The sequence below is a fragment of the Rana temporaria genome, chromosome 2, assembly GCF_905171775.1.
Source record: "Rana temporaria chromosome 2, aRanTem1.1, whole genome shotgun sequence".
NCBI lineage: Eukaryota > Metazoa > Chordata > Amphibia > Anura > Ranidae > Rana > Rana temporaria.
The window spans coordinates 362,957,897-362,979,154 of NC_053490.1; the positions used below are offsets into that span (position 1 = coordinate 362,957,897).

Sequence of the window (21,258 nt, forward strand, 5' to 3'; positions counted from 1 at the left end):
AAACGACCAAAAAAAATTGAAGCATGCTTCAATTTTATGTGTCGTTTTTCAAAAGTGCACTTTTTACTTCACAGAAATTGACCGTGTGTAGCAAAAAACGTCGTTTTCTAAGACGTTTTTTCATCCACGCATGCCCAGAAGCTACTTATGAAGCAAGCTTCAATGGTAAAACGTGGTGGAACGTAACCTCACTTTGCAAGATCATTGTGAGAAAACGATGGTGTGTAGGCAACTTCGTCTTTGAAAATTGAAGTTTCAAAAACGTCATTTTTTACTTCACAGAAAGTGTCGTTTTTTTTCATCACATAAAGTGATGGTGTGTACGCGGCATAAGGGTTACTCCTAAATTACCCAATCCATGCCCAAAGATCAGGATGTTTATGACCAGATTTAATCTACACAGTTACTTTCATTTATTTTTGCAGCTCAATATAGATAGCTTACATTTTGCAAATTTTAAATCGGTAATAAACCGCCAAAAGAAAAATTATGTTGGACATCCCATAGCCTCATTCTAACCCTCCCCTTCCCTGTTACACAATTCATTTTTTGGGGGGATAGCAAGTATCTCTTCAGAAGGTACTTGCTTCCACTTTGTTATTTCTAGAATGGAAAAACACATGTATATGAGCTGTTGGTGCTGCACACCCCAGAACCTTATACAAAATGGAAAATTCCCTCGCAGGGTTTTTTTTAGCAGCCAAGGAAAATATTAAAAATTGTTGATTAAAATTCCTTTATTTTATCAAAAAGCAATTAACAATTCATGGAAATTGTAAAAAGTGAGCTCTAGCATTTACATGAAAAAAGCATAACCATTCCTCATAATGAAACTACACATTGGCCCGGATTCACAAAGCACTTACGCCGACGTATCTCGATATACGCCGCGTAAGTGTAACTATGCGCCGTCGTATCTGGGCGCCGTGCCCGCAGAACTAGATACGCCTGAAAATAGGTTTCCGCCGACCGACGTAATTTTCCTTTGCCGGCGTATCGTGGGTGCATATTTACGCTGGCCACCTCATTGCAAATATGCAAATGAGGGAGATATGTCGATTCACGAACGTAGTTGCGCCCGGCGCATAATATACGCGGTTTGCGTAAGGCTTGCGTCCGGCGTATAGTTATTCCCCATCTATGAGGAGCAACTCATGCAAAGGTATGGACCAGGGAACAGCCGTTGTATTTTACGTCGTTTACGTAGTAGTACGTGAATAGGGCTGGGCGTAGGTTACGTTCACGTCGTAGGGGCACCCCTCCTGTTAATTCCCCATTATTATATTTATTATTAGCAAAACATACGGCACTTACCGTACGGGAATTCCAGCAGGTGTGATCCATTTGGCGTCCAGACCACCCTAGTTATTTGTTGTCCATGTTTGTTTTTTTTAGTCTTTTTATGTGTTGTTAGTTGCATGATTCAATTAACTAGGTTCATTGGTGCAGTACTGGCCAGCCGCTGCTAGTTGGTTTTTAATTATAGCTTGTATTTTGTAAGTTTGATACTACATATCCCGATAATCTGCATGTTTGCATAATTATTTAAATAAACTTCATTGACCTATATCATTGTCCATCACTGCCTTGGTAGCCCTCTTTTTATCCCCAGGGATACTCTATCTTGGTTTCCTTTGTGGGATATTTTTCTTTTTATATGTACGTTCACGTCGTAGGTAGTGATTCAACGTATATTAGGGAGTTGTTTCGACGTGATTCTGAGCATGTACACTGGGTTGCGTCCATGGGACGGCGCATGCGCCGTTCATTTTAAGTACTTGTCTATCACTCGGCCCATCATTAGCATGGGGTCACGCCTCATTAGCATGGCTCACGCCCACTTCCACCTACGCCGGCTTACGCTGAGGGAACCCAGCGTAGATTTGGGAGCGAGTGCTTTGTGAATACTGTGCTTGTCTCTCTGCGTTGGTTCGGCGTAGCGTAAAAAAGATATGCTACGCCGTCATAAATATGCGCCAATGTATGTGAATCTGGGCCAAGGTATGAAAACCCATTATTAGCTTTTTACTGCAACGTGGTCTTCCACATGATACCCTTACACGTTCCGACCTTCTAGTTATGGTCTTCTTCAAGGGGAATTTTTTTATTCTATGCAGGAAAATAAAAATATTTTTCATGTTTTAATCATCATATGTATATTTACCAATTATTTTGAAGGGAAAGAGAAATATTTACCAATTATGATGAAGGAGAAGAGAAAGACACCTGAATGGTCCCATAGCCAGAGATTTCTTTAAAATCTAGTTTTGAACCATTCATTCTCTGCTCTCCCTGGGATAGACCCCAACTTCAAAGAACTTACAAGAGACCACTTTTTTGGACTTCCAAAAGCACAAGGAGAAGAGCAAGCAAGCACCTGTGATATTGATGATAAAATGATTAAAACATGAAAAAAAAAATCTTTCCCCGCATAGAATTAAAAAATTCCCCTTTAAAGAAGACCATAACTAGAAGGGTCAAAATGCGTAGGGTTATCATGTAGAAGACCATGTTGCAGTAAAAAGCTAATTATGGGTTTTATTACAATGTGTAGTTTCATTATGATGGATGGGTATGCTATTTTCATGTAAATGCAAAGCTCACTTTTTACAATTTCCATAAATTGTTCATTGCTTTTGGATAAAATAAACCACTTTGTTATTTCTTGCCTAGGCGAGGATGACATTGTGCTAGATTCGTCCTCTACCATCCGCCTTCGAGGATTACATCACACATCCCAGAAGGCTACAGGCCCAATCTACCCCATCTGGCTAATTTTGTGCATGTCATCAGGAAGCGATAGCCGGCTACCAAATCCAGGATAGTGACACAGGAACCTAAAGAGCTTTGAAGACTTTGGCTTCAAAGATGACAGCGCTGGACGTCATAGACTAGTATGTCTTTCTTAAAAGTCAGCAGCTACACTACTTGCAGCTGCTGACTTTTATTTTTGTAAAAACAAGGTCCTCTTTAAGGCATCTTTTTTTAGATATAATCTAAATTATAATTTTTTTTTTTTTTACGGCTTTGCTACTAATGTTACAGTTACGGCTCTGTTAAGATGGCGCTAGTACAACAATATTCATTTTAGTGTAATCATGTAAATGTAAAAACATAAATGGCTTCATAACAACTGTTGACTTAGTCTAAGTCTTTTATACAAATAATTTCCATCTTGATTAAGCCTGTCAAAAAATAAAGATGTCTAGTGGATTTCTTCCTCCCTTTATACATCTATCATTCTTTTCCCTTTCTCATCTCTTATGCCTACGTAACCTGTGATTACACTTCCACCTTCTACACTACCCAGGTGTGCCAATGAATAATACACAAGCTAGTGGCAGCCATCTCTTTTAATGACAGCATGTTTGACATTCAATTCCTTGCTTCTCTATTCCCTATATTTCTCTATTCTAAATTCTAGGTGCTTTTTATTATGAAAGAATTAAGAAGATCTACAGTATTTTTGATTTATTCAACAATATTGCCATGCTATACTATAATCAGACAATTGTTGACATTCAGTTTTTATTAACAGAATTTGTTACTATACAGTTTCCAAATACAACAGTTTTATTGCAGTCTTCATGTATGAGCATGTAAAGCTCCTCTGTAAATTCTCTCCTTGTCCCTCCTCCCCCTTCTTATCCTTCTTTTACCATCTGCCCATCAAAGCTGTCCTCTTTTACCACCTGCACTCCAGCACTAATACCCAACCCCTGTCACTCACCTGCTGGGCTTGGTGCCTGCAGACTGGCTCTCTTTTTGAAAGGAGATTTGCTTCCGGACATGTTGCCTGGATGGCAGTCACTTGTTTTTTTTTTAAGGTGAATTGTACTGATGATCTTTTTGGGATTGAAATGAGCAGCTTGTGTGGACCTCAGTGCCTTTATGTGTAGCAGCTGCAGAAACAATGAGAGATGTCAACTAAAGTGCCAACGTGCAGATCTGTGTCCTTGTACTGCAAGCCTTGCAGTGTGTGACAGCAGCAGCAACAACAGGGAGAGATGGCAGCAGTGTATGTGAATATGAATTTGTGTGTGCTTGGAAACTAGTGTTTATAGCAGGCTCCTCCTTTTCTGCATGCAACAGTGTGAGGGGCTGCTACAGGAGATGGGGATCTGTGTATGATTCCCACATTGTATAGATGAAGCCTTTCAATTCTCAGCCTTTGCCCTCCCTGTGTGCATTGCAGCACTGTCCTCTGTAATTGCAGTGCTTTATTCTTTCACAGTCTTCAGATAAACTAATCAGACGTATGCAGATATGTAGCTCCCGTACTTCACAACTACAAAGGGACTGTTACTAAATAACAGGATGCTTTAAAAACCTCTATCTGTATCTTATACCTAATAATTACACGTGACTTTCTTGCAAAATGGATCTTTCATTGTGGGCATGTTGTTTATCCTGGCAATTCGTGTAATAGGAAACCCAACAGAAAGTCTAGTACAGTAAAACCTTGGATTGCAAGTAACGCGGTTTACATAGTTACATAGTTACATAGTTAGTCAGGTTGAAAAAAGACACAAGTCCATCCAGTTCAACCACAAAAAAAAAAAAAAAAAAAAAAAAAAAAACACAGTACAATCCTATACACCCAACTCCATACCCACAGTTGATCCAGAGGAAGGCAAAACACCCCAGCAGAGCATGATCCAATTTGCTACAGCAGGGGAAAAAATTCCTTCCTGATCCCCCGAGAGGCAATCGGATTTACCCTGGATCAACTTTACCTACAAATCTTAGTACTCAGTTATATTCTGTACATTTAGGAAAGAATCCAGGCCTTTCTTAAAGCAATCTACTGAGCTGGCCAGAACCACCTCTGGAGGGAGTCTGTTCCACATTTTCACAGCTCTTACTGTGAAAAAACCTTTCCGTATTTGGAGGTGAAATCTCTTTTCCTCTAGACGTAAAGAGTGCCCCCTTGTCCTCAGTGTTGACCGTAAACTGAATAACTCAACACCAAGTTCACTGTATGGACCTCTTATATATTTGTACATGTTGATCATATCTCCCCTTATTCTCCTCTTCTCAAGAGTGAATACATTTAGTTCTTCTAATCTTTCCTCATACGAGTATTTTGCAATACTTTTTGATTTTTATTCTGACTCGATTTGCGAGCGTTGTCTCAAAAGACGAGCAGGATTCAAGCCTCTGGGTTGTGTAGTACCGCATGTGGCCAGAGGTGCGGGGGGGCACCGGTGATGCTCGGAGAGGCTCTGAGACACTCGGAAACACTCAATTTCTGAGTGTCTCCGAGCTCCTCCGTGTGGTCTCTGAGCATCACAGAGTGTCTCCGGCGCCCCCCACCTCTGGCCACATGCGGTACTGCATACACTAGCAGTGACACTGGAACGAATTATCCTCATTTCTATTGATTCCTATGGGGAAACTCAGTTTGATATACAATTGCTTTGGATTACAAGCATGCTTCTGGAACGGATTATGCTCGTAATCCAAGGTAATAATATACTAATATACCTTGGGGAGAATTTACTAAAACAGCTGTGCATAGTAACCAATCAGCTTCTAAAGCTGACCATAGATAATACAGATCTTGGCTAGTTCAGCAGGGACTGGCCCAGATTCAAACCATGCATTGGCAGGCTGAATGTACCCTAGTTGATTGATCGATCAACTTGGGTACAACCAGCCTGGCGGATTTTACATACGATTGTTGCTAGCGGCTATTATAGCTATAGTTATAATTTTTGAGCCATCATTGATAGAGACTTAATAAAGATTTCCTGACACAATTTCTCAGGGTGAACCCCAATTCATGCCGTCTGACCCAAATTAATATATATAAGGTGACATGTACAATCCAGACACAGAATCTACATCTCACCTTCCAACGTTCAGCCAGCAAAAGAGAATGGCTGCCAACTGGGCAGTTGGTTTTATTATCAGCACAAGATCACAAAATGCATTCTCATTGGTGAACCTATACATTTCACACCCACTGATTACTCCCATTCAGTCTCTTATTACACGCCCCCTGTTCAATGTCCATATTTTGAAGAATTCCTCTGGTTACAAGATTCAAACAGTCCTTTGGGTGATGGGAAGACAGGATGAGAGGGAAGTGACAGTTTCTTCTCGAATGTCCACACAAGCCTCAAAGTGAAGTGTCCAGGAATTCAACATAAAGGAGGGGCCGTAATTAGGAGTGAGAAGGGGGAATTGCTTCCAGTATGTCCATATAAACTTGGCTTCCAGACTGAGAAACGACATCTTACAAATGTTTTATAAGGAAAATATGCGCTTATTGTGATACATAAATTTCATACGTGCATATATAATGTATTAATATAAAAACAATATGAAAATATAAAAAGAAATTAAAGCAATATAAACCGAGAAACATTTTAGTGGTTCTAATAAAAGAATAAGCTCAACTTATCAAATATACTTTTTATCCAGATCTATCACATCATAACAACACATTAACATCATTGTATATTTGAATTACAATCTTTTATATAATGCTATACCTGGGTCAAGCTGAGCTCCTCCTCCTCCTCCTCTTCATCCTGTGTAGGATCTGCCTCAGTATCGGTGGCCTCTGCTGATGCAGAGGGTAGTGTGGAGAGATGTTTGTGTGGCACAGTTTGATCCTTCAATAATTGCAGGCTGGAGAAGTACCACAGCTTGGGCACATTAACGTCTTCTGCTGCTGCTCCCGATCGTTTAGATTCCTTGATCTTCTTGATCTCCCTGTTAAACATGCTCCTAAGGCCCCCAATTTTGGTATTTATCATATTTTCGCTTGCCCTGGGATACACAGTCTTCGCCAATTTCCACCAGTTGATCAATTGCTGCCTGCCTTTTATTTTTATTAGAATAGTCCTTATGTTTGACCTGCCACAGACAGATCTGTATTGCTCGATAAAAGCATTCATATATTCGTGTAAATTAAGTTTTTCCTTCATTTTGGGCTCAAGTTTATCAAATGTCTGCAATAAAGAATACAATACAAACAATAATGGCTTGTGTCTAGCTCATAACCTGCTTACAATATAGGCCTTTATCTTAGCAGTATATTGCAGTAACCACCAGTGTCACAATGTAGTCAGTCACCTACCTTTTTTTTGCGTATCCCTTCGGCTTCACTTCGTTTTGCAACGATGGATTCGTTCATGCGTCCGGTACATCGACCTCTCGTTATGGATTTTTATAGCCTGCGCATGCGTGAAACTCCGCTCTTCGTGCGTCATGACGCTGGGGCGTGACCAAATTCTTTATTCTGCATGCAACATACACGACGGAACATGTGTGAGGAAGAACATGATGGAGGAATCCACGAAAAACGAACAGGCCCTGCAGTGGTGGAAATTATCGCAAACACAAGGCCACCCCCATGAGCAAGGGTTAGATGGTGGAGAAGGTTTGCATATTTGAAAAATATGATTATGACTGCAAGATGGAGAACTATGATAGGCCCAACACCCATAAAGACTGGGTTCTTGAGAAGGTCCTCGCGGTATTGGAAGGAGAATATGGAGTCAAGCGAACGAAAGATCAAATTCGCAAACGATGGTCAGATTTGAGACACAGAGAGAAAGATCATTTGGACTCCATTCACTGCACCATTATTAAAAAAAAAGTAAGCACATTTAATGACTGTAGTTATTATGGTGATGTTATAATTAGCTGTCTGTACATTAGATGGATAAAAGGTTTTTTTGCATTTTCTTTTTGGGGGGGGGGCTAAAGAAGAAGTTATTTTAAGTTAATGCAGATATGAATTATACTTGTTCTTTCTGGCTAGGCTTTTTTGTGTAATAACTTATATACTGTATGTAATGATTTCCACAGGACAAAGGCACAGAGAAAGACACCAGACAAGACACCACAGGGGACAAAGGGAGGCTTCCCTTGGCCGGGCCCCAACAGGGGAGACAACAGGGCCAGCATCACCCCCAAAACATAAGTCACAACTTGAAAAACACAAATTTAGCCTCCGACAGGGGTGTTTCTAGGTGGGACAAAGGGCCATGGGCTCAAGGCGTAACTTAAGGGGTACATTACACTTTATGTTAGCTGCATGTCTCATCACTGCCAATTAATGACGCATTTCCAGGGTAGACATGGGTAGAGGAAAGGCCCTGGGGATCAGAGTCACATATCCTATAGGAGACAAGACTGATGGGTGTCATCAGCATGAGTTGTTCAATGTGGCCATATAGAATTTTTTTATCACATTTAAAATTACATCATCTTCCCTTTACAATGCATTTTTAGGATTTTAAAGTGGAGTTCCACCCATAAATATAACATTACATCAGTAGTTTTAAAAAAAATGTCATTAGTCCTTTAAGAAATATTTTTTTTAGATGCCTTCAAAGTGTTGTTGCTAGGCAGAATAGTTAATCTTCCCACTTCCTGCACCTAGGTGCTTAAGCATCCTAACCTACACCGCACAGACTCATGGGAATGTAGTGGTTGTAACTTTCCAGGAGTCTGTGCACTCCCCAGTCTCGAAGAATCATGTGACTTGGACAGTACAGGTGCTGAAACCTGATCTGAAAGCTATTACACTGCTTGTGCAGCACTGAGCATGTGCGAGATCTGCAAGGCTGAAATCCAGGAAGTCATACAGTCTGGCTTCATGATGCCCACACTTAAGATGGCCCCAGTCAATTTCTATTTTATAAAGTGTCTAAATGCTGTAACAACCTAACAAAACGGACCTTAGTTTACAGACTAACTTTACTAGAATACATTAAGCTTGTGTATTACAGGGGTATTTATATATAAAAAGTGAAATTGTGGCCGGAACTCCGCTTTAATAATGCATAGTGCAGCATGTTGTAGTGCACTAGTCTGAAGCAAACATTGTCACCAGTGCAAGGTTGGTATACTAAAAAAACAGCAAAAGGGATTCTAGGAAAATATTTGACATTTGTGGTGGCTTCATGAATGTTGTATTGTTTATTTTTAGAGGAACGTGAGTGTGGTCAGCACCAACATTTGGAGGAGTGTGATCAGAGTGCTGGACCCAGCAAAGAGCCTCCAGTGGACAGCACATCCCCAGACACAAGACAAGCAGAGGGTGGTGGAGTGCATCAAATAGAAGATGATACTTTGGAGCCTGTTGTTTTCCCCAGTAAGTATTTTTTACATATAGCTTCAAAATTCTAGACATGTCTAGTGATTAGATGTCCAAACCAAACACGCACACAACACAGGAGTAAAGTATGTAGTGCATTGAACATTTTAGCATGTAGAAGGAAAAGGTGGAATGAGCTGGCAGTGTTGCTAGGTACCCAAATTTCGGGCACCTGGGCCTATATTTCCAGAGTATCTGTAGTGTAGAAGTGTAGGTGTCTGAAGAGCAAGCAGGTTGTAACCAAGAATTGACTGTCTAGGTAAGTATTTTCCAAAACTAGCCGTGAATAATAATGTGCCCATCTTTTTGGTGCCTCAGCCACTTGACCATCATTCCCATTATTTTTTCTTATCTTCTTCCAAGGCCACGAACTACCAGGATGCACTATTGGTCGGATCAGTGCTGATATGCTGCAGGCAATGACTGAGCTAAAAAAACTAAAGGAGGCTGCCACTGGTGTTCAGAGACGAATCCAGGATTATTACGACCTGTTAGCAATTTATTTTTATTTTTTGAGCGTACGTTTTATTTCAATTGTTATCTCCTGTCTTTCTTTTGATTTTTGTACTTTATTTAACTATACTTTAAAGCACAGGCTCTGATTGATGTTATTTAGAAATCACACTACTTCCTTTGAATTACTGTGATTTCATAGTAGCATATGATGTGACTTTTGAGAGGTAAAATCGCATGACAATTCACACAAAATTACAATATATGCTTTTTAAGTGTCTCAGGTCAGTGTTTCTCCACTCCCCTTCTCCAGGTGCTTGACCACGTCCTTTTTTCTTTATTGTAGGCAGTATAAACCTAATAAAGTCAATTTTGAACAATGCACCTGTGGCAAAAGATTTAAAAATAGAGAAAATAGGACCTGGTAATGCACCTGGATAAGGAGAGTTGAGAAACACTGTCCTAAGGGCCAGTTCACAACAAACGCAGTTCCATTCAGTTCGGTGTGCATTTTTTTTTGCACCAGAAATGCATGCACAGTGTTTTCCATGTATTCCAATGGCTCTAGTTGGCTCTAGTTCACAACATGCAGTCAGTTTCCAGTCAGTTTCTGGTGCAGAAATTGACTGCATGATGTGAACTAGAGCCAACTAGAACCATTGGAATACAGTGTGGGCTATTTATATGGATATACCTTAATACAATGGGAATGGTTGGTGATATTAACTTCCTGTTTGTGGCACATTAGTATATGTGAGGGGGGAAACTTTTCAAGATGGGTGGTGACCATGGCGGCCATTTTGAATCCAACTTTTGTTTTTTCAATAGGAAGAGGGTCATGTGACACATCAAACTTATTGGGAATTTCACAAGAAAAACAATGGTGTGCTTGGTTTTAACGTAACTTTATTCTTTCATGAGTTATTTACAAGTTTCTGACCACTTATAACATGTGTTCAATGTGCTCTCCAGTGACATGCGGCGAGTGCTACGCTGTGGGCTCTTGCTGAATGAAGCTAGGACAGCCACTGATGTTTCTTCATTAGTGACAGATTTAATGCGTCCACATTTTGGCAAAACCCAACACTGAACCAGTTTCACGAAACGTAGCAAGCAGTTTGCTAACTGTAGCATGGGAGATGGGTGGTCTCCTGCAATGACCCGGTTACGGCGTTTACCAGACATCAACACAATTTTTCTGCTCCGCATGTGTTAACCTCGGAGACATGTCAATGGCTGTAAACAAAGAGAAACTTGTAAATAATTCATGAAAGAATAAAGTTACGTTAAAACTTTTTTTCTTGTGATATTCCCAATAAGTTTAATGTGTCACATGACCATCTTCCTATTGAAAAAACCAAAGTTGGATTCAAAATGGCCGACTTCAAAATGGCCACCATGGTCACCACCCATCTTGAAAAGTTTCCCCCCTCACATATACTAATGTGCCACAAACAGGAAGTTAATATCACCAACTATTCCCATTTTATTAAGGTGTATCCATATAAATGGCCCACCCTGTACATGGAAAACACTGTGCATGCATTTTGTGCACAAAAAAGCACACCAAACTGAACGGAACTGCATCTGGTGTGAACTGGTCCTACATTTACATTTTGGGCTAATAATTTTTTTCTTGTCTTTTCAAAGACAAAATGTGAAGAACCACAGAAATGAGGACACAAACCTTCAATTTCCCTCATGATCACTTATCCAAAATTAGGTGAATTTTTGCCTACATGGAGATTTTAAATTCCATACAACACACAGTGGGTGTTTTTTTAAATACATCATTCAAAATTTGCACTACAAGTGCACTGCAAGTACACTGAAAGTGCAGTCGCTGAACATTATTTAGCCTAAATGAGGGGAAGCTCTGCTGATTGTAACATCCATTCATGGGCATGATCCAAAAATGTATGTTTGGTATCTTATTTGCCTTTCTCAGATATACAGCGAATGCACCTCCAAATGTACTTTCAGTGCAATTGCAGTGCAAAGTGGATTTAACATTCGTAAAGAAACAACACTTTTACTAATTTTTGTTTTGTAGGTACACACATTTTAGGCAGGGTATCATAAGGGAAATTTTAGATTTAGGCCTCTTCTATATTTGTCAAGGAAAGTGATGAGCTCATACCACCTGAGGAAGGCAAGATATTCCCAAGTTGAGAATAATATTAATGTCTCATATGGCGTTTTAATGTAAACATATATTAATGTCTCATATGGCGTTTTAATGTAAACATTTTGAAATTTAAAGTTTTAAAGAATTAGCGATGTGTATTACTCTGTTTTAAAAGATGCATAAACATGCATCTTTTTAAAACAGAGTAATACACATCGCTAATTCTTTAAAACTTTAAATTTAAAAAAAAAAACACATTGTTATTTGTGTATGAACATTTATATTTTCCTTATTTTCAATTTTTATTAAGGAAAATATAAATGTTCATACACAAATAACAATGTGTTTTTTTTTTCTAAAACACTAAAAAATGCACATTTGAATGTGCTGGAAGTAAAAATTATTTTTGATTAACAATGTGTGGCTTCTTATTTCTATGATCAATACCAGTATATTTGATAATTTGGTGTAGTTACATTGACAGTGTATTGGAAAATGTGTGTAGCAGAGCCACAGCACAAAAAAATACACTACATAGCTCAAGGCAAGATTTTAACAGCAATTTTGCACATCTGCTTGGTTTGCAATCGTTGAGAAAATGACAAATATTATTAGAATGACATTTGCAAAAAAAATAATAAACACAGACAACAGTAGGTCCAGAAATTATTTTTATAAGAAACAAAAATAAATTTTACAGATTCTCAAGGACATTTTGCTGCCAAGGCACTGCCCCTCTACCCACAAAGTAGTCCATATACTGGTCCCGGACAAGATGGGCATTCTGGGAGGAGACAGCAGCACGAGTACTTTCCAGCGTTGGAATCACTGCCTCTTCAGCTGGCCTTAAACCTGAGGGGTCATCAGTATGCCCGGAGCCAATTTAGTTGCTAGCATTCCTCCTTAAAAAATTATGGAGGATGCAGCAGCACAACACAACATGGTTGAGCTTATATTCTGCCAAGTTAATGGCAGTTAAAAAAAGTCTAAAACGACTCGATAAGATGCCAAAGGCGTTTTACACCACCCTTCTGGCATGAGAGAGTTGGTAATTAAAAACACGTTGCTCAGGGGTGAGGTTCCTCATCAGAAAGGGCTTCAAAAGATGTTCCCCAAGAGCAAAGGCCTCATCTGCCACAAAAACAAAATTGAGGAACCTCCACATTGTCCTGAGCAGGGTACAAATGTAAGGTGCCATTCTGGAGACAACGGTAGAACTCTGTATGCGTCATGACACCTCCATCAGAGAGGCGCCCTTTCATACCCACATCCACATACAGGAACTCATAGTTCGCTGAAACAACAGAAAGCAGAACTATGCTGCAAAAGCCCTTATAGTTGAGAAAATAAGAGCCTGAGGCCCCATACACACGAGAGGATTTATCCGCGCATACGGTCCAGCGGACCGTATCCGCGGATAAATCCTCTCGAGGATTTCAGCAGATTTCTATGCGATGGCGTGTACACACCATCGCATTGAAATCCACGCCGAAATCCTCTGTCGATGACGTGTCGCGCCGTCGCCGCGATTATGACGCGGCGACGGGCGCGACGCTGTCAAATCATTACGACGCGTGCGGGGAATCCCTTTGGACGGATGGATCCGGTGAGTCTGTACAGACGAGCGGATCCATCCGTGGGATCCGATTCCAGCAGATAGATATTCTGTGCATGTCGACAAATATTTATCTGCTGGAATTCGGAAATATCCGCGGATAAATATCCGCCGGAGTGTACACACCATAGAATCTATCCGCAGAAACCCATTCGATGGGATATATCTGCGGATAGATTCTATCGTGTGTACGGGGCCTGAGTCAGGTGGTGGGGCAATCCTCACATGTTTGCCATCAATGGCACCCCCACAGTTGGGAAAATTCCACAGATTGGCAAACTGGGCCACAACATCCTGCCATTGCTGGGGGTTGGAAGGAAATTAAGTCAAGCAAAGAAAAATTTGTTACTACTTGAGCACATACAATTGCAAGCTATTTTGACACAGACATTCTAGGGGCAAGATAAAAATATAACATTTAAAGCAGTATGTTGACAAAAAAGTAAAAAAATTATACTTATATGCTTCCTCACTCCCTCTGGTGGCACATTACAATAATTTTATGGAGATTAGGTTGAATGGGTAAAGTTTTGGGAGTGGTAATAACCCTCTCCACTTCCATGTGACCAAAATGGGGAAGAAATGAAGGTACATTTTTGCAAGCCACTCTGTTTTTTTTAAGATTGGCAGCCCAGTGGGCAGATAAGAAGTGACATAATATATACAAAAACAAAAAAACAAATCATAATAAGCAGATTTTAACATGCATAATTTAACATTTAAAAAAATGGAGAGCAGAAATTAATAGTGTACTACATGCTAGCGACTACATGCTTTGAAGAATTCTGGCAGAAATCTTACAACAACAAAAGGGGTATACTGCGTATATGTTTTGCTAAGTCAGAAAATAGAATAGTTGTATCAGGTAATTCAGCATTTTGGGGAGGGGAGGGTTACAAAAGAGTTTGTGCACCCCAAAAAAGGATCTCTTGCACTCTGCATGAATTTGAGGACAACAATACAAATGTGACACGGTGTAAGGGTTGTTAAGGGAAGCCAAAAAATATAAAACCAATAAAATATGTTTTAATTTGCTAGGTGTGGATGTGCCCAGGGTAGCATGCTGGGGAGGTTAGTGAAGGCAAATATGCATGTAGGCCAAGAAAAAGATTCAGCATGCAAAAAGAGGACATTCACAGCAAATTACAATAATGGGAATGATGTAAGAAAAAATACATAATAAAACATTATAAAACATGAAGAAGATAAAATGTGATATTACAGAAAATAACTTACCCGAACATAGTCCTTCTGCAGGACTTGAATAATGACACAACAAGTCTCAGGAATTATGGCTCCCAGAGCCTAGGGAGAGATCCCAGTGGTGAACTTTATATCCTGGAGACTTTTCCCTGTCTCCAAGTAGCGCAAAGTGGCTATGAGCCTTTGCTCTGCTGGAAAAACAGTCCTCATACAGGTGTCCTGCTTCCTAATATAGGGGGACAGCAAGTATAAAAGATGCTGAAAGCAGGAGTTTGTCATCCGCAGATAGTTTCGAAAATCATTAGGATTATTCTCCTGGAGCTCCCTGAGCAATGGCATTTGGCAAAATTGGTCACGATGGAGCAACCAAATTTTGGTCCAAACAGTCCTCCTCCTACTCCTGGACCTGGACCGGGCTTGAGTTATAGCCAGAACTCCAAGCCCATAAACAGCATGCTGTCTCGTTGGATTGCGCAACATGTCTGCTTGACGAACAGCCGTTCAGAAACGAACAAAATTGTACGAAACTGAAAATCGCGAATTCACACAGACTAAACCTCTACTAATTATCGATTAGCAGAAAGAGCCCAAAGGGTGACGGTGGAGAATTGAACTTTCTCTTTTAAACTCTTGTCAGTATGTTGAAACGTCACTATGTTCGTGTTTGTTGCTGAAAAAGTCAGATTGTGTGTATGCTATGGGCGTTCACGGCCAACTCCCTTCGGACAAAGATCCAAGGAAAAGTTTGTTTGAAGTCCGAACGTGTGTACGAGGCTTTACTCTGAATGGTCTAAGGTTATCAGTGGTGTACCCCAAGGTTCAGTGCTGGGACCCTTACTTTTTAATATCTTTATAAATGGTATTGGGTCTGGGATCAAAAGTAAAATTTCTGTCTTTGCAGATGACACCAAGCTATGCAGTGGAATAACGTCTTTACAGGATGTCTCCAATTTACAAGCAGACCTCAATGCACTGTCTAATTGGGCAACTATGTGGCAGATGAGGTTTAATATTGATAAATGTAAATATATGCAGTTGGGGGCTAAGAATATGCATGCATCATACATACTAGCGGGAGTACAACTGGGGAGATCCATAGTAGAGAAGGATCTGGGGGTTTTGGTAGATCATAAGCTCAATAATGGCATGCAATGCCAAGCTTTCTTGTATTAAGAGAGGTATGGGCTCTAGAGAGAGAGATATAATTTTGCCCCTGTTCAAATCATTAGTAAGACCTCATCTGGAATATGCAGTTCAGTTTTGGGTATCAGTTCTCAAAAAGGATATCGGGGACCTGGAGAAAGTGCAGAGAAGGGCAACCAAACTGATAAGAGGCATGGAGGAGCTCAGCTATGAGGAAAGATTAGAGGAACTGAATTTATTTACTCTTGAGAAGAGGAGAATAAAGGGGATATAATCAACATGTACAAATATATAAGGGGTCCATATCGTGAACTCAGTGTTGAGTTATTCACTTTATGTTCAACACAAAAGACAAGGGGGCACTCTTTACGTCTAGAGGAAAAAAGATTTAATCTCCAAATATGGAAAGGTTTCTTCACAGTAAGAGCTGTGAAAATGTGGTACAGACTCCCTCCAGAGGTGGTTCTGGCCAGCTCAGTAGATTGCTTTAAGAAAGGCCTGGATACTTTCCTAAATGTACATAATATAACTGGGTACTAACATTTACAGGTAAAGTTGATCCAGGAAAAATCCGATTGCCTCTCGGGGGATCAGGAAGGTATTTTTCCCCTGCTGTAGCAAATTGGATCACGTTCTGCTTGTTTTTTTTTTTTTTTGCCTTCCTCTGGATCAACTGTGGGTATAGAATTGGGTATATGGGATTGTACGATATATTTTTTTTTTTATGGTTTTATGGTTGGACTTTTTTTCAACCTGACTAACTATGTAATTATACATCAAATGAAAATACTACCTGTTTTAATTAAGACCTATCCACACAAGCGCAGGAGAAAAATGTCTCTGTTTACAATGTGTGTGTGCCTACCCTGACATTGTGGGGGGGGGGGTTACTAAAAAATATGGTACTCAGAATCTATTGCAGCTGTACATGGTAGTCAATCAGCTTCTAACTTCAGCTTGTTCAATTAAGCCTTGACAATAAAATCTGGAAGTTGATTGGTTTCTATGCAGAGCTGCAGCAGATTTTGCATGCTCCAGCTTTAGTAAATCTCCTTCTGTGTATTTAACCACTTAAGACCCGGACCTTTATGCAGGTAAAGGACCTGGGCAGTTTTTGCGATTCGGCACTGCGTCGCTTTAACTGACAATTGCGCGGTCGTGCGATGTGGCTCCCAAACAAAATTGGCGTCCTTTTTTTCCCACAAATAGAGATTTCTTTTGGTGGTATTTGATCACCTCTGCGGTTTTTATATTTTGCGCTATAAACAAAAATAGAGCGACATTTTTGAAAAGAAATTCAATATTTTTTACTTTTTGCTATAATAAATATCCCCAAAAAAGATATAAAAAAACGTTTTTTTCCCTCAGTTTAGGCCGATACGTATTCTACTACCTATTTTTGGTAAAAAAATCGCAATAAGCATTTAACGATTGGTTTGCGCAAAATGTATAGTGTTTACAAAATAGGGGATAGTTTTATGGCATTTTTATTAATAATTTTTTTTTACTACTATCAGACAATTTTGACACCATTGTCATTTTCACAGCAAAAAGTGCTATAAAAATGCATTGATTATTGTGAAAATGACAATTGCAGTTTAGGAGTTAACCACTAGGGGGCGCTGTAGGGGTTAAGTGTGACCTCATGTTTGTTTCTAACTGTAGGGGGCGGGGCTGGACTTGTGATGTCACTGATCGTCTTTCCCTATATCAGGGAACAGACGATCAGTGACACTGTGAATAACAGGGAAGGTGTGTTTACACACACCTCTCCCCGTTCTTCAGCTCCTGTGACAGATCGCGGGACTTTGGCGGCAAACGGGTCCCGCGGCCTCAGTCACGGAGCTTCAGACTTTATATCGGCGTTAGGCGGTCCTTAAGTGGTTAACCGCGTTACTTGCAATCCGATGTTCCACTGTACGACCAAAACGAAAATAGTTGAGATGACTAAAATACGACCAAACTAAAATGCCATATTTGTTAAAAAACTAAAATATGACTAAAACTAAATTGAAATTTGATGTCAAAATTAACACTGCTCTACCACATAAGAATATGTAGGAGGTATCTACTAAGCTGCTAAAAGGAAACAAAATGAAGAAAAAAGCTTTCCTTATTTTTTTTTCTTAACCACTTAAAGAGGGGGTTCACCTGAAATTCTTTTTTAAAAGTCAGCAGCTACAAATAATAAATAATAATACATTTTAAAAATGGAAACTTACCTGTCCAGGTCGCCCGCGACGTCGGCAGCCAAGGTATCTGCACCCCCTCCCCCCTGAAAGGTGCCAAATGTGACACCAGAGGGGGGAGGGTTCCGAAAAGCGGAGGTTCACTTTTTCAATTCGGCACTGCGTCACTTTAACTGATAATTGCGCGGTCGTGCGATGTGGCTCCCAAACAAAATTGACATCCTTTTTATCCCACAAATAGAGCTTTCTTTTGGTGGTATTTGATCACCTCTGCAGTTTTTATTTTTTGCGCTATAAACAAACAAAAATAGAGCGATAATTGTGTTTTTTTACACAATATTTTGTACTTTTTGCTATAATAAATATCTCCATTTTTTTTTTTTTTAAAAAGCAAATTTTTTCTCAGTTTAAGCCGATATGTATTCTTCTACATATTTTTGGTAAAATAAAAATCAATAAGCGTATATTTGGATATATAGAAAAACAACTGCGCTAAAAAGTAAATAGAATAGATAAATAAATGAATATAAAACGTGAGCTGCCAGCACACACACAAACAAAGTACAAGAACAATTATAGAATATAAAATGCAGCGCTACACAATGAAACGATCTAGGACAAAAATCCTAACACGTGAGTGATATAATGAAAATAGTAATATGTGAATATTATGTGCAGAGTCCTTGGTCAGGAACTCTTATTTCAAATACGGTCCCTTATGTTAGGGGCTCAGAAAGTGATTACACCTCTATCAAAAGTGTACAAACAAACAAAAAAACGTGAGTATTCAATTCACAGCTTGAGATGTTTATAACATAGAGTCCGCACATGTGTTTCCAATAAGTGAGTAAAATCACTAAACAGGTGAGGAGAGTGAGGTGGAATAGTTCTTAGATATACTCCAAATACAAGAGACAGACAGTTCAACTGAAGTAACAGGAATAATACTGGCTTGTCTGAAGCAATCCTCAAAGAACAAAATAAGTGAAATAGGTACTCTTACCAACTTCGATGGACTCAAATACTAGTATTAGCAGTGAGTCAGATAAGCGTGATGGTCACTCCAGACCCTGGGCTCTGTATGGATCAATCAGCAGGGATGGTCGCTCCAATGGGAAAGATGGACCCACTCCTGGACCTGAGACCTTGCTTCTGGAACAGGAACCCAAATATGCGAGGCCAGCAATAAAAGGGCCAAGCTCATGGAACAGTGTAGTCCAAAGGAGATAAAAGAAAAAAAGAAAAAATGCTCCCGATGGTGCAGGTCAAAAAAAAACCTTTGAAGGCTTTTTATTAATAAAATTCACGTGATACAATTAAAAAGCAGTATGGGGTACCAGATGTACTACCCGACGCGTTTCGGCTTAACAGCCATCAACAGGGGTATATCCTTGTATTCCCAGACTGCAAACTTTTAAATGAAATGTAACCTCAAGCCACACCCCCTTAGTGGGGGTGGGACAGGAAGTCAAAAGTGGATACACCCATTCACATATAAAATCACAATATCTTGTAAAAACATATATCAATGACTCCACCAGCTTAATATATATACAATACAACATATGAACTTGCAGCAAGTATAAAAACAATCTTAAAAACATTGTTAGTATTATATGGATAAATCTCAGTATAAATCAACGAACTCATAACCCGGAAGTGATCTCAAGGATCTAACCTGGGGACATCCATAGTAGACATGATCCAATTATAAGTCATACTAAATAATGGGCTGTATTGAAACAAAAACCTAAACATAATGATATAGAATCTTCCCAAAATCATCCTAACCATGATAATAAAGGAATGTAACTGTAACTACTCAAGTGGTAATCCAGAGAGGGTCATGAACGGCCAACAAGAGGTACCTAAATTGCACACAGCATCTCTCATTCATGCCATAATGAGGCGTAATAGATTAATACAATGCCAGGGCACAGGACCAAAAAAGAATAACGATCCATCCCCTACAAAACCGCACTTATATGCCGGTTGTGAGGATGGACTCATGACTCAATGGTGTGAATGTTTGTTATGGGGACGCCTATAGTGTGCATGCCTCTGGGAAAGCGGGGGGCGGAGTCAGAGGTCGGAGTCGGTAGCGGACCTCCAATAGCAGAGTCCGCAATTTCGGCCCCTCCCGCCGACACGCCACCAGCTCCTTACTACAACCATCGTTCGATGGAAGAGGCAAGTCCACCGCGCCGCGCACCAATCACCGTGCAGCATGCACCGACGAATGGGCGCCTCAGAACGTCAGTCAAGCGCGATGACGTCACAAACGACAACCAATAGTATCGCCAACCTGCGTCTGTAACAGCAGGGAAGCGAGATGGCACCGGTCAAATATGAAAAAAGGCTATGGCAACAACACCAATAGCCCACCGGTGTATAGGAAGGGAGAAAACAAAAATAAAAATCTATCCCCCGCACCACAAAGACGGATCACTGGGCGGGCGGGAACAGCGACGTTGCCGCACCGTGAGCCAATCCGAACACGGCGCGTCATAACCAATGAGCAACCGCGGGCTTCAGTCACACAGGCATCAGCCAATGGCAACGCAAATTCTTATACACAAAACGGCAGGAAGGCTAAAGTATGTTATGGGGACATCAGGCATAGATGAATTATATCTCAGCCGAATCCACACTGAGGGGCACGAAAAATATGTAGGCAATATACTATTTTAAACCAATAAGGTAAAGGGCCTACTATATTTATTAAGCACACACTGGCTGGCATAGGGCATTGGCAATTACCCAATGAAAGCCAATGTGTGTAAATCCCTCCCAAACCGAGCGATATATAAATCATTATAAAAAAGAGAAAAATTAGTATGGACAGCGCAAGGACACAGAGACACGGAGCCCCCAACCCAGATGGGCATATCCGCATCACGTGAGCGTACGCTGTCGCTCAGAGACACCCCTTAAAAAAAAAAAAAAAAAAAATTGATGTAAAATAAAATAAAACTAATAGAGCTCAGGGTACTCACCCCCGGTTTATGAAACAATTAATGTCCCATTCCACATTCATACCGTGGGGTGAGTAACTCCTGAGCTCGTAGATCCAATAAGTCTCTAGACGGGAGACTCCCCTGAGTCGGGAGTCACCCCTCCAGTGGGGTACGAATTTGTCTATGACCTGAAATGAGGTGCCAGTGGGGTCCTTAGCATGGCACTCCAAAAAGTGTCTGGATACTGTGTGCTTAGGACACCCCTTTCTAATTTTGGCCAAGTGTTCATTGACCCTAATCGCAAAGTTGCGAATTGTGCGACCCACATATTGCAACTTGCATGGGCAAGTGATCAGGTAGACAATGTAGCTTGTGAAACATGTGGTGAATTGTTTCATTGAGTAGATGCGATCCGTTACAGTCGACTTAAAAGTATCGGTTCTACGTCTACC

The 21,258-nt window shown here is 40.2% G+C and overlaps 1 protein-coding gene across 2 annotated transcripts in view; it reads right to left on the reverse strand.

Annotated features, from left to right (window-relative positions):
• The window catches only part of AMPD2 (adenosine monophosphate deaminase 2), a 368,990-nt gene that overhangs the window by 339,061 nt on the left and 8,671 nt on the right, over nucleotides 1-21,258 (reverse strand). Inside the window, exon 1 of one of the 2 annotated variants that reach the window (XM_040337638.1) lies at nucleotides 3,731-4,168. The exons of the other annotated variant lie outside the window; for it this stretch is intronic. Coding sequence (XP_040193572.1) covers nucleotides 3,731-3,791 — 61 coding nt within the window. The 5' untranslated portion in view covers nucleotides 3,792-4,168. Of the gene's footprint in view, nucleotides 1-3,730; nucleotides 4,169-21,258 lie in introns of those variants that run through there. 2 annotated transcript variants of the gene reach the window in all.